Source organism: Paroedura picta, chromosome 11, assembly GCF_049243985.1.
Source record: "Paroedura picta isolate Pp20150507F chromosome 11, Ppicta_v3.0, whole genome shotgun sequence".
Classification (NCBI taxonomy): Eukaryota; Metazoa; Chordata; class Lepidosauria; order Squamata; family Gekkonidae; genus Paroedura; species Paroedura picta.
The window spans coordinates 13162241-13183595 of NC_135379.1; the positions used below are offsets into that span (position 1 = coordinate 13162241).

Here is a 21355-nt window from a genome sequence, read left to right on the forward strand (position 1 = left end):
TTCGGGTAGGGAAAAGCGGCATATAAGAACCAACTCTTCTTCTTCTTCTTCTTCTTCTTCTTCTTCCTAATCACTACACCAAACTGGCTTGAGACAAGAGCCCCAGCAAGGGTTTAGTACGGGCAGCAGAATTGGGTCGCAAACACATACAAAGCTCTCCCCAGGGGCAAAAAGATCACCTGGTTTGCATATTGGGGCACAAGGGCTGTCAGGCACTATCTGCCTGGCGTCTCCATTTGCTCATCTTCCTTCAGTTCAGCCGCGGCTCCTGGGACAGATCTGGTTTTTCTCACCAACAACCTCATGCAGGACTGCCGCTTTTCCCTCCGTCTAGGATGGAAAGTTCCTCGTTTGTTTCATAAGCACTATGTTATTGTGGTTTTCTTGGCTCGAGGATTTCATTTTTTATTTCTAATCTCTGCCATGTGTCGGTCAATAAGAACGGGGAGTTTGCCTAATCTCTCCTCCGCCCCCTCCTCCGCCCGTCACCCGTAACACATGCATGCAATTCTCCCGCCCCATGTTGCAAGCACATTGTTCTGAGCGGGTGGGAGGCCGCCATGCGGAGCCATGAGACTTTCCCAGCAAACTGAACATGAAAGATCAGGGGAGCAGCATTTGCCCCACTCCTCTGCAGAGAGATTCAGCAGATAATTGCAAGCACAAAAGCAATTAGCAGTAAAACTGTCTCTGCTTTGCCTCAGTCGCTCCAGAAGTTTAGCCAAAATCTGCAGACAGACTGGGTGTGAATTGCCAATTCTCTCTCCCAGTAACTGCGTGAGCCGTAGTGCTTGCTCGTGAATCAGGAGATTCTTCAAGCCTGTAAAAGCACCACCGAACAAAAGCTTGACAGGTCTGTAAAACACACCATTCCACCCCCTTTGTTTTCTGAAAGATAAGACACTTCAGGATACCTTACACAGAGGCAGTTAAGAGGGTGGTAGGGAGGTGTGGTGTGTAAAATATCGGCAAAATATGCCGGCTTGCAAGTGTATGTGTGTGTTAGTGCTGTCAAATCATTTCTGACTCATGGCAACCTCAGGAGTTAATATCCCAACCAATATTCTCTTGTTAACAGTCTTGCTCACGTCTTGCAAACTGAGGGCCGCAGCTTCCGTTATTGAGTTGGTCCATGTCAGGTTGGGCCTTCCTCTTTTCCTGCTATCTTCCAACTTTATTATTATATTTATTAGATCCATCCACTGCCCCTCCCTAATAGGCTTGGGCCAGTGTACGATGTTGAAATATTCTCCACAAATATAAACTCTGATAAAGCAGTAAAGCAATGAAAACCATAAAACTAACCCTGAGTGCCCCAGTTCCCTCCCCTCTGAAACCTTAAAATCAGAGTCCAGGAGCACTTTTAAGACCAACAAAGATTTATTCAAGGCGTGAGCTTTCAAGTGCAAGCACTCTACCTCTTAAACCTTGTTATTATTCCTGTGCTGTATTCCATCTAAGCCAGCGGGGGGGGGGGGGGGGGCAATGATTGTATTTGTTTGCCCTGGCTTCAACTGTATGCCTGGTGGAATAGCGCCTTTTTACAAGCCCTGCAGAAGGTTGATATTTCCATCAGGGTCTGGGTCTCCGTTGTCAGCATATTTTCCCAGGCTGGCACCAGAATCAAGCTGCACTTATTTAGGGCCAGGGACCATCAGCATGTTAGCATTTAGTGTTCATCTGAGTGTATCTTAGGAGAGGTGGTCCCTCAGATACACAGAGCCCAGACCGTGTAACGCCTTGAAGGTCCAAACCAGCACCTTGAATGTGATCCTGAATTCAACCAGTAGTTAAAGCAGCTGGTGGAGGACAGATCTAATATGCATCCACCACAATGTCCAAGAGAGGACCTGAAGACCTGCATTTTGCACCAGTTGCAGATTCTAGGTCAAGGCCAAGGGTAGACCCACATAGAGCGAGTCACAGTAATCTAGCCTGGCACAGATGGGGAAAGCCTGGCCATCTACCTTCATGATCTATTGTGAGGCATCAAAGATCACCCCCCAAGTTCCTGACGGAGTGCAAAATTGTTAGTTGTACCCTGTAAAGGCAGGGGAGATGCGCTTCCTCTTCAAACTCCTTCCTTCCCTGTCTCAGGCTCTGTCTTTTTGGTATTTAGTTTCAGGCAGCTGTGCTGGAGCCATTCCACTACAGCCTCTCCTAGCATCATTTTCTTTTCCGCGGACGTTGTCTACTCATAATGTGACCAAAGTACGAAGGCCTCATTGCGGTCATTTAGCCACGCTGCCTTACAAATAGCAATACGGCCCAGGGGTAGGCAAGCTGCGGCCCTCCAGATGTCCATGGACTACCATTCCCATGAGCCCCTGCCAGCATTTGCTGGCAGGGGCTCGTGGGAATTGTAGACCATGGACATCTGGAGGACCACAGGTTGACTACCCCTGGCCTTTGACTACCCCTGCAATACGCAGTATAAACGCTGTAGTCAGAATTCCAGATGAATGTATATGTTGAACAAGGGGGGGGGGAGGAGGAGAGCACAAGGGGTGTTAATATTACTCTGAAAACAGCGCTATCACAGCCTTGTGTGAGGACAGAAACAGAATGGACCCCCCCCTGCCCATGCCCTATTCATTTATTTAGCTGTTCCTGTCCCACTCCCCCCCCCCAGTGGGTATCCAAAGCAGCTGACCAGGACAGTGTGTGTATAGCGGCTGGTTTCATCTGCCCCCTTTCCCCACCATCCACTTGAGTTACTGGGAGAAGGGATAGGTTTGTTCTATTTTTCTGCCATTCTTTTACATCGTTCATTTGGATGGTGATGTTTTTATGTCTGGGTTTTAATGGGGTTTTATTCAGACTAATAATGTATCCCGCCATGAGCCACTGGGAATGGCGGGCAATAAATCTAAATCTAATAATAAATCTAATAATCATAATAAAATAATAATAATAGTTTAAAATAAGGAACAAACCCACAAACCCACTGAAATCTTGATGGGTGAAAACGCTGCAGGTGAAGGACCAGCTGCTTCAAGAATTCTGTCAGGAAAAGAAGAAGAATTGGTTCTTATATGCCGCTTTTCCCTACCCGAAGGAGGCTCAAAGCGGCTTACAGTCGCCTTCCCATTCCTCTCCCCACAACAGACACCCTGAGAGGTGGGTGAGGCTGAGAGAGCCCTGATATCACTGCTTGGTCAGAACAGTCTTATCAGTGCTGTGGGGAGCCCAAGGTCACCCAGCTGGTTGCATGTGGGGGAGCGCAGAATCGAACCCGGCATGCCAGATTAGAAGTCCGCACTCCTAACCACTACACCAAAAGGCTTTTGCCCCTTCCTTCAGTTGCCTTTCCCACCTGACCAACCCCACATCGAATGGGGTCACTGTGATAACTGTGCACAACGTCTGACTCAGGTCTCCATCGGCTCCTCAGCGACAAGCCTGAACCTTATTCACCCAGAACAACGTTAAGAACATTCTGCTACGCTTCTCTGCACAGGACTCCCAAAGCAGCTGAACAATGTAAAACGATGAATATTTTAAATTAAAACGAACAGCGGCTGTAGAGAAACTCCTGTACTCACAATCACAGACATGCCACGGAACAGCAGAAAAATCCTCATACCTGCATGAGCCGGAAAGTGGATAACCCAGCAATTCCCTTGATAACACTATTCTCTGGGTTGGGAAGGCATATGACAGGGAAGAGAGCTGGAAATATTATTCCTGTTTGTATCACTTCATCTCTCTGTGGGAGGGTTTTCCTTGCAAATTGCAACTATGGGTGAAAGGAAACGGAAGGATTCCAGTAAAGCAACCCGTTGAGCTTTATTATAACATATATAAACAAACTTTAAATATTTAATAAAGATTCTATGTAATAGAATCATGTGTTACAGATAAGCAGTGACGGCTGCCAAAAGCACATTAGGTGGACAGGTTAATATTTGGCCAAATGGGGCCGCTGCAACATGAAGACACAAGAAACTTGAAATGCTTAACAGACAGACATGGCTACAGAGAACAGAACCAAAATATTAAATGGCCAAGAGAAGCAGACACAAATAGATGTTCAGGTGGGTGTTAGCAAACAAAATACAGAAGCACAGGCATGAAAAGATCTAGATAAATAAGCGTGGTGCACATTACAATGGAATAAATCCTAGAAGAACATATACAGTTTTCTATACGTTTGGGAGTATTTTGAAACGTGGTTTTTTTCAAAGGTGACAATATGGCTTCTTCTCTTTATGGCGGCAGGAGTGGATCAGGCGTGGAATCCTGGCTTTAGAACAAATCAGTGTATTACAAAACCCAACACAGCAACACCCCAGGCCTAGAAGCTACTGAGTCAAGGCATCTGCTTGTAAGATCTGGCTTAGCAGTTCCAGTGTGGACATGACCATTTCTGCTGCAGCGAAGACCTTGCACCGCAAAACTGGTGGAGTCCTCAGCTCCTGCATGGCACCAAAATGCCAGCCAGAAACCATTAAAGTCACCAGGGCATGTGCATGTGCCTTTGTGTGTTGTGAGTACCGTAAAAGGCAGGTGTAGATCGAGTAGCAAGAGATGGGACAGAGCTGCCCTAAGAACTGGGAAGGAGGCAGCCAACTGGGTCTTGTTCCCTGGACAGCTTTGCACTGCTTCAGGGCGAGACTTGCACCACCAGAAATGAAGCCATTCCAGGGGGGTTGAGCACAGCCAGCCCTCCACCCGTCTTTCTTTGGTAATTCTAGTCTGCGGAATGTTCTGGCTGGAAGACCGCACCGGATCATTTCCAGCCACGTCCCAACCTGAAGAGCAATGATCCGGCTAAGAAAACTAAAATCTGCGTAAATACACAGGCATTTTAAAGACAAGATTTATAGGCATACACCCACACCCGCGTGTGCACATAGCACACTTCTTTTGTACAATAACAGAAAGTGGTGGCCATTAATAGGGGGATAATCCGGGGGGATAACGTGGAATGTGCACGCGGATATGCCGGGGAACCCCTTCCGCTTCTCCGAAAGCTGCGGCTGCTTAAAAAATAGACAAGGTACATCTTCTCAACTTGGTCAACGGTTCACAATGGCTTACGCAGTAGAAAAATAGATCCCGTTGTACAAAAAAAAAGAATAAAAGAGGAGAGATTTGTTCTGTTCTGCTGTGTTAAGTGAGCAATTTGGTCACATAAGGATCTTGCAGCTATGACATGAACGTGTGTGTGCAGGGGGTAGAGCCAACACGTCGCTGAGTGCAAAAAAAGGAGGCAGGATGGGGCCGCGATTGTTTTGAAACGCCAAGTCCATCGTGGCGTCTGTCCCAATGATTGTTAGTAGAAAGGCATGGCCTCTTCCCTGCTGGAGCTTAAGCGCGAAACTTAAAATCATGGCTAACCCAACTCCCAGCCGAGTTTCCATTCCGTCCTCTTACCCACCGGCTCGTGTTCGCTTGAGAGAACAGCGGCGCTGGATGCTGCTTACGGCGAGGGTTAAACAAAGCTCAGAGTTCAGGGGTTCAGGTGGTTAGCAGGGGAAAATTCACATTCTTTCCAAAATCATTTCGCTAATCTCCTCTGTTTACGCTCCACGCAGAGAAATAAGCCACCGCTCCCCCCCCCGTCCTGTTTACCATCCTGGCTGAACATTGTTAAAATGACCAATCCCTGCCAACTGGAGGCATTAAGTCTTAATACTTAAAAAGAAAGAAAGAAAAAGACAGATGACTCCAAAATGAGAGGACATTTTCTCCCTTCTCTTCTGTGCAAGCTCCATAAAGCAGTGGGAATAAGAAGCACTTATTGGTCCTCTAGCTTTACCAATACGCTCGAGAGCAATCAAGCTGGAAGTGATGTCCGTGTGGTGGAAACCTGCAGAATGCTCCACGGAGGGTGGAGATCTCGTGTACCGGTCTTTCATATCACACCCTTTCCACTCTGCTGGGATCATACGCCTCTGGAAAACAGGAAAGGCAGTCATTCGTATTAGCCACAATTTTGCCATCTCCTGGCTTGGTAGTGTGTTCGTGCAGGTCCCTTTCATTTTACAGAGGACTATTTGGCATAGGATTGTTGTTTGATGCAACATTTTCAACCAGTCAAGAGCTCAAGTGCTTTTACGTTGCTCATTCTCAACCATCATCTTATCTCATAGGTCATTAATAATCCCGTTTCACAGACAGCTCTTTAGGACTGGATAGTTTGTGTACGGATGCCCAATGAGTAAAACGCTATGGTAGGACACAAACCCTATCAGATGCAAGCTCTCAATATTGTTAATGCTATATTAGGATATCCAGTTCATACTTTCACTGGGGTTGGTGAAAACCCATCATGGGTTGAGCCCTGGGAAAGCGGAGAAGTCCTCCCAGCCAATGGAAAAGCTGAGGCCTACAATGAAATGGGGGCAACTAACACATGCATTGCAGAATGCAGCTTGTAATGCTGCTTCCAGATCAAACGCAAGTGTTTCCTGTGTCAATTAAACCTTTAGGATCAGCTTATTTAGTAGACTGAAGACATTAGCTGAACACTGCACGGGTTGCCATGGGGGTTCTGAAAATATAAACTGGTTCAGAGGACGTCTTAGCAATAACCAGACACAGAGTAAATGTTTGGGAATTCTATACAATTCTTCTCCAAGCAGGCCAGGTGACAACTCTGATATATGCATCTACTTATTTAAGGGCCTAACTCTGTGATAATCACACTGTGGCTCAGGAGTCCCATCTGGCTCTTCGACATGTCACTGGAAGCTCTTCTGAGCACCAATGAGGGACCCCCCGAACTAAGCATGGTCATTGCCAGAAGGCTTCTGGTTGGTAGGTGGTTCTAGGACTCCAGTTGCCAGGACTGGAGGATGAGAATGCTACAAGCCTCCCTAGAGTACAAGTCTTATCTCTTTATTTAGGCTGTTTCTGGGCTGGCACAGCTGTAATGAGGAAATCATGCATGCTTGTCCAAGTGCAGAACATACCTTGATTATCTTTTCTCTCCCCTCCCTGAGTTACTACACAGTCATTTTGACCTCGGATCCAACCAACCCGTAAGGTATTGAAGCGTTGACCTGACATTCCGCCTCCCACGTGGTGTTTTTAGGACCTGTGCGCATATCAACGCTGAAAGTCAATAGCCAAATCTTGCAAGTGGCCCTGCCCTGCCGTTGACAGCAGGGCAGTACTATGTGCCCTTGTGCATGGACTGGTAGTGGAGTGGTCCTGCCAACATGTAACGCTGCCCCTGAAAAGCAAGGTTCTTTCTTTGTTGTATGAGGGAGTTATCCTCAGCAAGAAAATCACAAAACCTAAAAGGGGGCGGGGAGAGAGGTTGAGATAACTATGTAAACTGTTTCACAAAGTCAGGCTATCATAGGATAAGTGCCTTTCTCTATGTACTATTCTATATACAAGCAGGCTATCATTGGATAAGTGTCCTTCTCTATATATTATTCCATACACAAGCAGGCTATCATAGGATAAGTGTCCTTCTCTATGTATTATTCTATGTTATCACTGGAGAGTGATAACAGGTGAAAACAGGAAAGAAAGGGATGAATGGGTGTGTGTCATGGAAATAGCAATATCTAGTGGGAAATCATTGGGGGGGGGAATCCTACTTTGCAGTAGGGATGTGGCCAGGGACCCAAGGGGCGGTAGCCCCCAAATGTTTGGGAACCACTGCTTTCACACATGCGTTGGCTCACAGGTTATGAGGTCACCTCTATGCAATGCAATCGTTCCCAAGTTCTCTCATAGCACACAGAATTTCACTCATATCCCCAAAATGCCACTGACCCATTAAGACTCTTGTGTCCCATTCTTAACGAACCACAAGGCAGATGGTTGGCATCATGGCCTTCTCTTTCTGTGGGATTCAATGTTGGTATCTAAGCAACAAGCTCTGTACTTTAGAAGCAACCTTCACATTTCTGAGGGAAATCTGTTCTAGTTGAGGGGGCCAGAACTGAAGTTCAGACCTGGAGAAGGTTCTCCTAAAGCTGTCTGAGATGCAGTCAGCAGGCATCGTACGTACCAGGAGTGCCTGCCTCATCAACAAGCATCCATGTGAACGTTTATAACTAGAATTAAACTTTGTCAATTTTAAAGCTGCTGCTGGTCTCCAACTATGTCCTGCAGCAGACAAAGAACATTATGCTATTACGTTTTAAGAGGTCCCTCTTTGGGTTAAACCTGGAGAAAAACCATGAACACCAGAGGACGTTAAATTTCATAGCTTGCATCTTATCGGCTCCAAAGATCTGGCAGATTCTTAAGACCACAGGCCATGTAAACAAGCAGGCAGTTTCTTGAGACCGACTCTTTTCTGAGGCCTACTCTCTCATTTCAAAATTATAGCCACTTCTTATGGATCACTCAGGAGTTACTTAGTCAATGACCACTCTCTTTGAAGAAGAGGCAGCAGAGAGGGCATGCGGCCGCGGGGAGGGGGCAGCAGAATCCCCACCCGCTATTTCAGATTATTTTCAAGGGAGAAGTCGCTCTGTGTAACTGGCTATTCTCGAGGCACCAAAACAAAAAGGGAATTACAGTAAATACGTTTTAAAAACACATTGTTTTGTAGCAGGACTTTGAACCCTGCTCTGAAATCTTCCTTCCACTCCAGTCCCTCACCACTGCTCAAGCCCAAAACAACAGCCCATCTTTAAATTACAGGAGGACTTTTATAGAAATGGATCCTACTGTCTAAAGCAGGGGCAGTCAAATTGCGGCCCTCCAGATGTCCATGGACTACAATTCCCATGAGCCCCTACCAGGTGGCAGGGGCTCATGGGAATTGTAGTCCATGGACATCTGGAGGACCACAGGTTGACTACCCCTGCTCCAGAGGGTGCAGATATCTCCCATCAAAGCACTAACCATTGGACCCTCCTGAGGAAATTAAAATCTTACCTAAACAAAATAAATCTCTCCCCATCTTCCTGTCACTTATGTTGCCTGAGAGTCCATTTTCCGCCAGTGAGATTATGCGCTTGGAAACAGAACTTCCATGTGCCATCTTGCGGGCAAGGTCGTTGCTGGCAGTGGGAGTGCCGCATCCTCTTTCGTCCGCCTTCCTCGCCTGTTTCTCTTCTTCTACGTCTTCGCTAGAATCTGCGTTCTTGATGCTCAGACGCCTCATGCGAGAGACGGAGTCCACCTCTTTCATCCTCACCAAGCGATCCATGGCAGCCCGGCTAGGCGGAGACGCGAGCTTCCCTTGCAGGGTCTCAATCACTTTTGAAGTGCTTCTGGCTCTTTTTTCCAGCCCTGATGGGACTGAGTTTCTTTCAGGGAATGGGAGCACAACCGACTCGGGAGGGGGGGTTTGGCCTTCTCCGTGCCTCTCCAGGCCTTTGTGATGCTCACAGTCCTGCTTAAGGGACGCAGCTTCTTGATCAGACCTCTGGTCTTCAACAGAACCGAACAGGACGTTTCTGTCTCCGACAAAAAGGGAGCTTTCCGTCCAGCCACACTTCCTCCTTCCCTCGTAAGAGGTGGCTTCAGCCTCCCTCTTGCTACGCGGTGCCCACTCTGCGGACAACTCAAGGCCCTGAGGAACGTCATCAGAGTGAAAATGCTCATCTGGCACCAGTGACTCCACAGCTACGTCTATGCCCAAAATCCTGGCAGCCCTTTCCTGAAGCGACTCGTTTGGGGGGATCTCTGCAACTTCCGGCTTCCCGTTACCGAGCAGCAGGGTGCCTGGCGCATGGCCGTTTTCGAGCCCCACAGATCTCAAATCTGGCTCAGACAGACCATGGGTCCTGTTTGCTAGAGACAAACGTACTCCAGACCCTCTCTCTAAAGCGAGGTTATTCCATGGCACTGTACTATTCTTAATCCTATCAAAATGAACCACATCATCCCTGTGGCTTCTCACTGGAGCCGTTTCTCTGAAGCTGACCCCATTGAACGGATTGTCGTGGTTCCCATCGCTGTAGCTACTCAACAGAACCTTTTTAACTGGCCTGGGACTAATCGCCTGTTTCATTATCCTTTCCCCAACTTCCTGTTTTCTTGGTTCTGCAGTGATAGACCCATCTCCTGGCATAATGGATTCACCGGCCTCTTTTCCCTGGACACAGCTTTGTGATCTACTATAAATACGAAAGTCGCTCCCTGCAGCCCTGGCTCTTGAACTTTCCGACCGGCTCAACCGTTGTGCTTTGATTGTCTCTCTGACCTGCTGGAACACAGGAGCAACTGGCATGTCAGCCTCTGATTGCACAGTGGGTCTGCAGCCCTGGGCCCTTCCCTCTACTCTACAGGCCCCGTTCTCTTGACCTCCTTCCTTCTCCTCGCCTCTCTTCCTCTTGTCCTCACTTCCCACACCGTCCTCGTTACTTTCTTCTTGCTCTTGAAGCTCCTTGTTAAAACTTTCCAGTTCACTTATCACATCCCATGGGCGCCGGCCAACAGGCTTCAGAAGGAACTGCCCAAAGAGCTCCTTGCTGCTGCAGGCAGCGCTGGCTTCCTCCCTGAGAACGGAACCGGTCATGCTCTCCTCCCCAGGAAGTCTTGAACATGATGTGCAAGGCAGGTTCATCTGGCATGCCTTTGGGGCTACTACTGCAGTCCTAGAACAAACCCTACTGCTGGCGGTGTCAAGGTACCCTTCACTTTTCATCCGGTACGCATCTTGCCAACATCTTCTTCCATCAGCAGGTAGCCCAGTTGACTTGACGGGTTCCGTAATGGATACTGCATTTCTTGACACCTGGATCGATGGCCTCTTAGTTAGTCCAGTGGGTTCAAAGCCGTGGGAAAGCTGTAAGTGTTTTGGTTCTTCTGCGAAATTGGTCTGCGTTTGCTGGTCTTTGTAGTGGTCACCTGGCCACGAGCCAGAGTACTGGAGCTCCTTGTGCTTTGTGGGCTGCGAGAGTCTGAGGTCATTCGTTTGTTTGAACTCCGGTCCCCACAACTCTTGTTTGTGCAGCTCGTTCTTATTGGCCATGTTTCCTGTGAGGGCTTGGAGCTCCAAGTCGGTGGAAGAGGTACTTAGGAGACTTTGTTCCTGCAGGACCCTGCTGTTATCAAATCCATTCTTCTCAACGGCACCCTGGGTTAAATTGTTGTTCCTATCAGTATCTGGCAGGTTGAGTTCTGCTTTAACTGGGACGGAGACCAAGCAAAATATCGTCTCGTTCATTTTTTTCCTTGAACTCCTCTTGTGCTGGACTTCTGTTCCAGGTTCAAAGGTTTTTACTTTCGTAACAGTCTCGTGGGGCGGTTCCGCGGAGGGGCTTTGTGCAAGCAGCCTGCTCTTGGAATCCTTACGACCCGTGTCGTTCCCTGCGTCATAACAGTCTCTTTGGAGGAGTAAGGCACAACTGTCTTGATCTACGTTAGACTCTGCTAGCCATCTGCTACTGTTGACGGAGCCACCAGAGACCTGCGGGCATTTCACAACGGCACCGGCGAACGAGTCTGACATATCCAAAAAGGCACTGTTGTACTCCGTTTCCAGAGCACTCTCTTGGAAGGCACAAGGACTTACTCTGTTGGCATCTCCAGGTACTTTGCTCCCCGGGAAGCTCTCTGCGTTGGCTATTTTAATATGCCTGATTCGAGGGTCGTCGAAAGGAATGTACTGCACAGAGGACAGGTGGCTCTCCACGTGCTTACGGTGCCTTCTCTTGTCACAAGGAATCTGATCATCTTGACGGAGCTGTTCCCTAGTCCCAAAGTTACTCGCAGAGGGGTGATAATTGAGGCCGGCTCTTTCCACTGGATGCTGCAAGCTACTATTAAAGCAGACGTCATAGTCAGGCACTTCGCAGGGCAAATGTTGATGTGTACTTTGCTGGGGGGGAGATTTGTAACACGGAGGGGGGATGTACCCGGGGGGCTCGAGACTGGCGTCCGGAGCAGAGGCGTCCTGACTGTGCTCGTTACCTTTGGTCAAATACGAGGCGGCCTCCTCTTTCGGTTGGCCCTCCGGAAGCAAGTTTGCTTCCAGCATCCCTCTGGTTTGCCGATGAAGTTCGTACGAAGGAGGCCTGAGCGGTCGGCCATACTTGGGCTTGGCCAATGGAAGAAAAGGAGCTGCTGGCTCAGGGTGTTTGGAGGTTCCCCCCTGGGCCAACCCGGTTTGGGGACGAGATGCCCTTTTAGTTCCACTCGACGCGTGACTGTCCCCCAAGGAGGGCATTTCAACATACCTCAGGCTGTCCGGTGAAAGGACTCTTGGCAAAGACTGAGATTTCCCTTTATTGCAGGAAGGAACAGTGGCTTCTCCACCGTGCTGGACTGAGTACGGATCTGGAAGCGGCCTTTCTCTGTCAGCATCAGATGTGAGCCTCCCTAACTTGGTTGGTACGGTCCAACCTTCTGTTCTTAAGCTATGCCATCGGTAGTCATCAGGGGGATCCCACTTCTCCTGCAAGTCCATTCGCCTCATTCTCTCCGTCCCTCCTCCTACCTCCCATTGGCCATCTTTCTCATGCCCATATAAGGCGCGGGAAGCTGCTATGCCTTTCATTTCAGCGTCTCCTCTGTCGGTATAGCCAAACAATGAACTAAAATCTTGGCCTCTTCTTCTCCAGTACGCAAGATCTTTATCTCTCTTGGGGTGCAAAGAAGGAGCTAGCTGAGGTTGGTCGTAAAGCCTACAAAAAGAAAGAAAGAAGTCAGTGAATAGGAGTCTCATAAACACATGTCCTTTCTTTCCTGCATAATAATGAGAAGTCAATAGAAAATCAAAGCCCCAACATTATTTCCTATGCTAAGTGCACAATAGAAGATGCTCTTACAGCCTTCCCATGGGGAGCTACACAACAGCTCTGGCTATAGCGGTACTTAAATTACCAACACAGTAATGGTATTTAATGCAATACATATATGTTAGAAAAGTTTTGTCACAAAGGCATATGAAGAGCATCATTAACCTTGCTCAGGAGAGTCCACAGGTACGCAGGAAAATAACTGACCAAAGAGGAAATAAACAAACAATAAAAAGCTACTGAGAACCAAGCATGTTCTAGGAAGCAGGGGATTTTGAGGGCAGTTGGGAGTCGACGGGGAGGGAGGGGTGGGCTCTGAGAGAAGAAGGCTTCAAAGACTTAAAGAAAGGGAGATTCAGTTGAGTTTATTTCCCACTGATTTCTTCCCCTGACTTAATCTGGAAAACTCAGACCAGCCCAATCTCATCAGATCTTGGAAGCAAGGCAAGGTTGGCCCTGAATAGCACTTGGATGGGAGATTTAGAAAGAAGCCCTGGACAGTCTTTTGCCTTAAAAACATTACAGGGCTGCCGAAGCTGGCAGCAACCTCATAGCTCTTTTCCACTATCAGTTGATTCTGCTTCCCCCTGCCTGCAGGGACTCTCCTTCTGTTTGTTCCTTCTGAAAAAATTCGCTGCCAGGAAGACTGCAATCCCACAAGGTGTCATGGCATAAACCAGTCTCATCAGATTTCAGAAGGTAAAGAGGGTCAAGTACTTGGACAGGTGACCTCCAAGGAGGGCTCTGCAGAAGGAGGCCATGGCAAAGCAAGTCTGCTTCTCACTTGCCTTGGCTTGGGGTTGCCAGACGTCTGTTGCGACTTGACAGCACTCACCTACACACAGTCATCAGGGGCCACGACTGACGGCCACAAGGCCCCAATGGGACACTCCTGTCTCCAATCCAGTCCTGCCTCTGCATATGGGATGCAATGACCCTCCCCCGCCCCCGGCACATGTCACGGTATATGGGAGAAGAAAAATCAACCTTGACAGTAGCCCATGGATGGAGAAGAAATAGGAGAATATTCTTTGATTCTCATGGATTCAGATTGCTGGAAGTAAGAGCCCTGCTAAAACAGACCAAAGGTCTACCTGGTTCAGGATCCTGTTTTGTTCAGCAGCCAACAAGATGACTTCAGAAAGTGGAGTTCTCCACTTCAATTGAGTAACATTCTGACTCGATATTTAGCCAATGCTGCTTCAATGATGAGTTTAAATCTTAACATCTTTTTGACTTTAAACACCCCTTTTGTATTTAAATATTTCTTTTTTGCATTCATTTATATTGTGTATTTAAACTTTGGTCTGAATGACCATGAATAAAATTTGATATTCTCTCTCTCTCTCTCTCTCTCACACACACACACACACGCGCACACACACACACACACACAGACTGATTCACATTGTGCATCATTCAATCATTTTTTTCTATTTAAGGACCTGGGTTCATCCTATCAAGCAAAACTGTTCAGCAGAAGCAGGGACTTTATATTTCATCAAAAAGATTAAAACAAATAATCTGGACAAAAAAAATGTCCAGCATGAAAAATTACTTCCTCCCAGGGCAACAAAATGAAAAAAAAAACCAATAATGAAATAGCTTCTATTTTTAAAGGAATAAAATGCTTCTTAAGAAAAGTGTTTCACGTGCACATGATCAGGTCTGAAGACTTTCTCAATTTTTCCTGTGGAAAAATTGGGAAATCTGGAGAAGTACTGGAGGGAAAAAAAAAACCTGCACTGTAGAATTTTTCCCCCAGGGTATTTGTTTAAATGTAAATAATTTTAGCAAAAATGAATCTGTTATAAAGTGTTTAATGATAATCCATTATTAAAGAGTTTAGTGCTTTCAGTGTTATAAAGTTGAGTTTAATATCCAGACAAGCTGGCAGTCCCACTAATTGTGACTCTGGGGCAGACTCTCGGGCCAAATAATATGCTTTCTTTTGTTTACTCCACATTTTGTTTTCTACCTTCAACCTTCAGCTTCCCTCTCAGGCAGCAAAAATGAAGCATGTGTGTGCTATGGCAGGGGTAGTCAACCTGTGGTCCTCCAGATGTCCATGGACTACAATTCCCATGAGCCCCTGCCAGCATTCGCTGGCAGGGGCTCATGGGAATTGTAGTCCATGGACATCTGGAGGACCACAGGTTGACTACCCCTGTGCTATGGTAGCAGAGGATACAGCCATCTGCAGAGCTTTCTCAAGCACCGGGTTCACTTGCATTTTACATCTCTAACAGAAACCCAAGTCCTGTCTACTCATTACGATTTGGGTCCTCTGGTGCTGCATAACCCCAGTCCTCCCGACAGGTACGGATGCCATTTTGGGGGAGCATGGCAACATGTGTATTTCTTAGCTGTGGTAGACAGGAGCACACATCCTAAAAGAGCTGGCCTTCCAATCATGCGTAAGAGACAGAGCAATCCAACGGCATGACAGAGGAGAAAGCACTAAACACCGCTGCCAAAATCGTAACTACCGAATGACGCTCCAGGCATGAAGAGAATAGGGAGCAGTGTTTGGTTTTAACGGGGAACAAGTTGTGGTCTCGGCACGGTCTTCTAAAATAATCTGCGTCTATTCCTTTTGCTCGTGTTTAGCAGACCGGCGGCTGCAAGAAGATGGTTCCAGAGCATGTCTCCCTGAAAGCCCCCAAACCTTCCTATCCCAACTGTTGGAGTTCAAGCGTGCACACCCAATCAGCTGCAGGGCAGTCAAATTGCAGCGACACAATCAACAACAATGGCTCTGGGTGGTATTGATGATCCTTTTCAAGAATTGGCTTTCGAAACCCATTTTATTCCATTGACAGCACATCCTTAGGGCTAAGAATATCTGAGGATCCCCCCCACCCCAAATAGCTGAGATCCAGGAATTGACCAGGCTGTGCACCAGTATTGCTTCATTATCACCGGAAGGAGGGAGGGAGGGATAGATGGATAGACAGACAGACAGATCCTTGCATAACCTCAGATAAATGGGGTTTTTTGAAGGGGGTTATTTTCTTGTAATGGAAGTATCCCACTGTTGGTTGCTCTATTCATCCCTTCAAAAAAAGGAAACTGGCATCTTTTAAAACATAACACAGCCAGGCTCTTACATAGGAGTCACTGGAAATACTCCAATGCCTAGTATTATCTATTTACTAACAACAAAGTCAGCAAAACCTTTGGATACTTAAACCTGGTGACTGGAGCTGTGAATAGGCAAGACAGAACTTTCTGCCGGCCCATTATGCCAGCCATCTCCAGTTTAGAAAACCCAATATGGGAAAGAGTCCAATCGTCAATAAACATCCTCAAAATGTTCTTATCGAGATGCTATCACATTTGTCCAGCAGGGAAGGCAACATGGGCTGATCTCGTAAGACCTCAGCAGCCAAGCAGCATTGGTGCTAGGAAGGGGGACCACCAAGGAAGACTCTGAAGAGGAAAGCAGTGGCCCACCACCTCTGCTTTTCACTGGCCTTGAAAGAACCTTGCTGGGGTCACCGTAAGTCAGCTGACACTTGAAAATACTACACACATACGCATCATATTGAACTGATGTGTTATTTTGTGACTGTGTTATATGTTCAGACTGTTCCATGTTGTATGTGAACCGCCCTGAGCTCTATGGGAGGGCGTTAGAGCAATCAATCAATCAATCAATCAATCAATCAATCAATCAATCAATCAATCAATCAATCAATCAATCAATCAATCAATCAATCAATCAATCAATCATTTTTCCCAGGCTAATTGACACAGACTGGTCACTTTAGACAGCTAGGGAACCCATTAAAAGAAGTTTCAAGTTGTCCTGGATTTCTTCTTTGTATTTTGATTCAAGCTACCTACAGAGACAGCATTCAGAAGAAAGACCCAAAGACAGAAAGGCCAACATCAGAATGTGGTCACCAGTGAAGCGAAGAAGATGGTGGTGGAGAGCTAAACAAAAACTTTAGAGCAGGGGTAGTCAAACTGCAGCCCTCCAGAGGTCCATGGACTACATTTCCCATGAGCCCCTGCCAGCATTCGCTTTGTAGTCCATGGACCTCTGGAGGGCTGCAGTTTGCCCACCCCTGCTTTAGATGATGTCTGCAAATCGAGATGAAGAAAACTCTTACCTCCCTTCTGAAGAATAAGTATTGGCCAAGCTCCGAAAGTCCTTCTGATAACCAGGACCAGGTTGCTGTCCTTGGCTGATGTAACTACTTTCATTGTCATTCAGGTAGCTTTTTGCGGCACTCTTCTTCACACAAGCGTAGGTCCCGGAGCTGGCTGGTAATCCATTCAGTGTTCCACGAGCTGGCCTCCTCTCTGCCACTTCCTGCCGATATCCATCGCATCTGTCCTCATACGAACTGGTGGGCGTCTTAGACAATTTGTATCCATGAGAAATCAGGAGGTCCTCAACGCTGAACATGTTGCAGGGCCTTCGTTAACTCCTGTGACCCCAGAAGTTCTCTTGAGCTGGGGCCATCACTGAAACGAGAAGTAAAAGGGCTTCATAAGTAAGGGAAAACAGTTCTGCAGCTCATAAAAGCTCCACCCAACCGTTTAAAGAACAGTATGCACCGTATGCAGACATTTCAGAGAATCATAGTAGACCTTGCAATCTGTATAGTACAATGAATTTGTTGGTTTATAATTTAATTCATTGATTATTTGAGTTCTACAACCGCCCCTCTGAGCATGGCTCCCTGGAACATTCTTCAGGCTTTCAGAAACCCCAGAAGTAGAACCATCATGCAGAATGTGGTTGGGAAGCAGAGCCGTGTATATACACACACACACACACACACACACACACAGCCCTGAGGCCCCTCCTCTTCCTACCCCCTCCAGGCCCATCATTGGCCATTAGGGAGGGAGGCAGGATGACATGTCCATATATAGTCGTATCACCCAATAAACGTTCAACAAATTTTAAAAATACATTAAATATTAATGAACTCCCACCCATTCAACAAACCCTTACAGGGCCTTAAAAAAAACTGGTTGAGGTTGGTGCTCCCGGCATCCTACTCTGTTCCCACCCTGCTGTTCTCCCTCATAAAGCCCTAACGTAGTTTACAATATCATCCTCCACTCTTCTTATTTTATCCTCACAACCACCAGCCTGTAAAGCAAGTTAGGCTGGGAGAGAGAAAGGAACTGGTCCAAGGTTGCCAAACAATTAACACAGAGAGGAGAGCTGTGGCAGCCAAGTGAATGAGAGAGACCCACAGAAGGCCTCAGAGAGACAGGAGGAGACACTGGTCATATCCTTGGTTACACTTTCAGTGGTGTTGCCCAAGTGTGAGTTAAATATGTGTGTGTCCTGCCTTGATTTTCCAACCACTTCTAATCTGGAGAACCAGAAGGTGGGACGGGGAAGGGCCCTGGGCGGGCGTGTCCAAAGCTATTCTTCCCAACCATATTCTGCCCAACTGTGCCATTTCTGGGGTTTCTCAACGTCTGAAGAATGTTCCAGGAGTTTCTCAATGTCAAAAAGTTGAGAACAACTGCAGAAGTCAAAGAGAGGAATCGCCTCCATGAAAAGAAAAGAGAGGGAAGCTGCCACATTCGAAACAGTCTTGGAACAGAAGGAGAGACTGGTTCAGGCCATCACAAACTCTATTCCATTCCCAATGGCTTTTATTTATGAGCACAAACACCTGGGATTCTGTGAGCCACATGTACGCACAGAACATGGAACAGCTGGTCACTAGAACAATTCAGGCTTTCAAAAGCAGATCCACAGTGACTACCGTAAACAAAACATGGCGGTCGACAGGTCACAGGTGCAAGGACGATATTTGCCCTTGTGGATTATCCACGGACTAATAAAAAAGGTTGTGCGTGTGCAATATCCACTTCCCTGCCATTAACTCACTGCTGTCCGGGTTCTAATGCATCAGAACCAAGAACTGCTCTAAATATGAGACACAATTAAAGCAGTGTATAATCAGAGGCACAATTACAAACAAAGTAATATGCTCTAGATGGAGCTCCAAACTTTTGCTATGCCCCTGAAGGTGAATTGTTAGCCATCTTACTCCTCTCCTGCTCTTTCTCCAGTTCTAAGAGAAGCACAAAGTATTTCGGAGAAGAACATTAGCAATTTCAGAGCAAGGATGCTCTGGAGTGGAGTGGGGGGGGGGGGAACCAAATGTGCTGTAACTTGGAAGCTGAAAACACTGCCCAATTTTTCCCACTGCCTGAGGGAGAAACGGCACCACGAGTTCTTCTCAATAATTCAGCGGTGGGACTCCAACTGGGCAATGGGAACCCATGCTGCGCACGATTCTCCCAATGTGCATAGCTGCAATTTTGTGCAAATGAGGCAACACACGTTTTCCATGCACGTACAAATTCGGTATGCACAAAAAGAACCCCATGCACGTTCATGGGTGCTAAATGTGAAAAGTATACATTGTGTATTACTTCCAGGAAGACCCAAATCTCTTCTCTGCCATGAGCTCTCTGGGGACCATAGGAATGCGATGCTGTCCAAGGCTGTGTTCACAATCACAGCTCAGCCTCAATTTGTTCATGATGGCTAATGGTTGTGCCACAACACTCCGGCCCCTTACATGAAGAAACTGAAGAGTGAAGTCTTTGATTAACTCTAATTAGCTGCCACAACTGAAGGAGGGGGTTAATCCTGGTTTTAAAGCATGGTTTGTGAGAAAGAAACCAACTAACTGGAATCAGCTTTGATCTCCACTTGAGATGGAAAGAAGACGAGTTGGCTTTTATACCCCGCTTTTTGCTGCCCAAAGGAGTCTGAAAGTGGCTTACCACTGAGGAAAACCCCTCGGAACCAAAACATGTCATCTGCAGTTAGAAATGTGTTTTAAAATTATGATGAATATGTTTTTAATATGCACTTTATTTAATAAATATTTGCAAATATATATATATTTTAAAAATTTGCCCCTCAACCATTGGGTTCCTTACTTTTCTGGTTAGGTTGGGTTTCGGCTTCCCGTTTTGGTTTTGTATTGACCCGCCTAGCCTCCCAAAATGGCCAATGACAGACCTGGCGGGGTGGGCAGGGGAGGTGCCCCGGGAGGGCATGTACACAGCTATCTTCCCAACCATATTGTGCACCATCCCACCACTTCTGGGGTTTCTCGAAGCCTGAAGAACGTTTCAGGGGTTTCTCAATGTTAAAAAGTTGAGAAAGGCTGGCTTAGAGGCTCTGGAAGATTTTTGCAAGAAATATATCTGCGTGGTCGGTGGTTGTTTGGTGACACGTTGCAATACATGGGCGGGGCAGAGAAAATGGATGGGACGTGACCGTTACCAGCAAAGGTGACAAAAGAACTTCCGCTGGACGGAAAGAGCCTGGGGCCTCTCCAAACGCACATTTTGCTGGGGAGTGGGGAACCCAGCACAGCTTTGATCTTGTTCAGTCCTTTGTGCAGTTCATGGCTTTGCCCTCAATTAATGTCACAGATTAAAAGGAAGCCCCATCTGACAAGTAAGGGGTTTGCCATCTGAGAAGCAAGGGACTAACTGTGGGCCATGTCTTTCTTTCCAAATACTCTTCCCAGCGGAAACCACCAGAGATTGAATATGCAGACTTCCTGATTCGATGCAACAGTAAAAAAAAATAAAACCCTGGAAACAAACTGACTTTCCTGGAGCTACTTTGTGTTGCTTGCCAATGACATCACAGATGTCAGATAGATTTCGCTTCCTCAGGATGCTTGTTATCTCCGCAGGGTTTCCGACTTGTGGATCAGTGGGAACATAAGCCAGACCCTCTTGGGCTGTCTCTAAGCACTATCAAACTCGGCTACACTGGAAGACTTGCTCAAGTGGCTTTTGCAAAGAAGGGAGAGAGGGAGCTATGAGATCACCTTCTTCTTACTGATCGTTTTTCCTTCTCTGCGCCAGAATAAAGTGCATAAATAGGCACATTTGGGACTGTGGGCCAGCAGCAGACAACATGCTTTTCATGCAGATGGTCTCAGCGTGAGACCTTGGCCATCTCCCGTGAAAGTATCTTTAGTAGCAAGGTTGGGGAAAGACCTTTCTCTGCTTGAGATCCCAGAAAATCTCCACCACTCAGAGAAGGCAGCAATGCACTCAGAGGGGACCCAGTGGAAGGCAGCCTCTCATGATTACAATATGATGTTCTTAAAGAAAGGGTATTGTTCTGGAGCAACACACATTCCACATCAAGCATCACCAGGTCTTATGGCAAAATAAATGCTGGCAAGGATGCTGCTGAAGGTAGCTCTATTACAGTAGCACCCAAGTTAGGAATTTCTGGCAGCTGCTTACCCCTAAGCAATGTGAGCAGAAAATGGGGTTTCTAGAGAAGAACGTCCAACAAAATGCACATCGTCCTCAAGTGACGTTTCTTTGTGCCATCATTCTGCCAAATGCACCGCATGACCGGATTGATTCTTGGTGTTCCTTCTCCCACCCCTGCATCAAATTATCCATGTTGCAATGCTGCTACTCCTAAGCGCAAGGATACCAAAACTGTTGGTGAGCAAACAGGAAAAGTGCAGTTTTTGTAACACCAGCTTAAAAAAATAATTTTTAAAAAAGTTAAGTTTTTTCCCACTCTTCCAGTAGGTCACGTGAAATAAAGCGTGTAACTGTATACAACAGATGTGCTAAACTCCACTTGGCAAAAGTTGCGGCCGGCGGGACTGTGGGCGGGTGAGGAAACAACGCAGCTACTGATATCTGTA

The 21355-nt window shown here is 46.9% G+C and overlaps 1 protein-coding gene across 3 annotated transcripts in view; it reads right to left on the reverse strand.

Moving 5' to 3' along the window:
- Window positions 1-3764: 3764 nt before the first annotated feature.
- The window catches only part of JCAD (junctional cadherin 5 associated), a 61351-nt gene continuing 43760 nt past the window's right edge, over window positions 3765-21355 (reverse strand). For all 3 annotated transcript variants that reach the window (XM_077302633.1, XM_077302634.1, XM_077302632.1), the window contains exons 2-4: window positions 16784-17141; window positions 8854-12551; window positions 3765-5900 (exon numbers count right to left, since the gene is read on the reverse strand). In XM_077302633.1, the coding sequence (XP_077158748.1) occupies window positions 5866-5900; window positions 8854-12551; window positions 16784-17082 (4032 nt within the window). In that variant the 5' untranslated portion in view covers window positions 17083-17141 and the 3' untranslated portion in view covers window positions 3765-5865. The remainder of the gene's footprint in view (window positions 5901-8853; window positions 12552-16783; window positions 17142-21355) is intronic.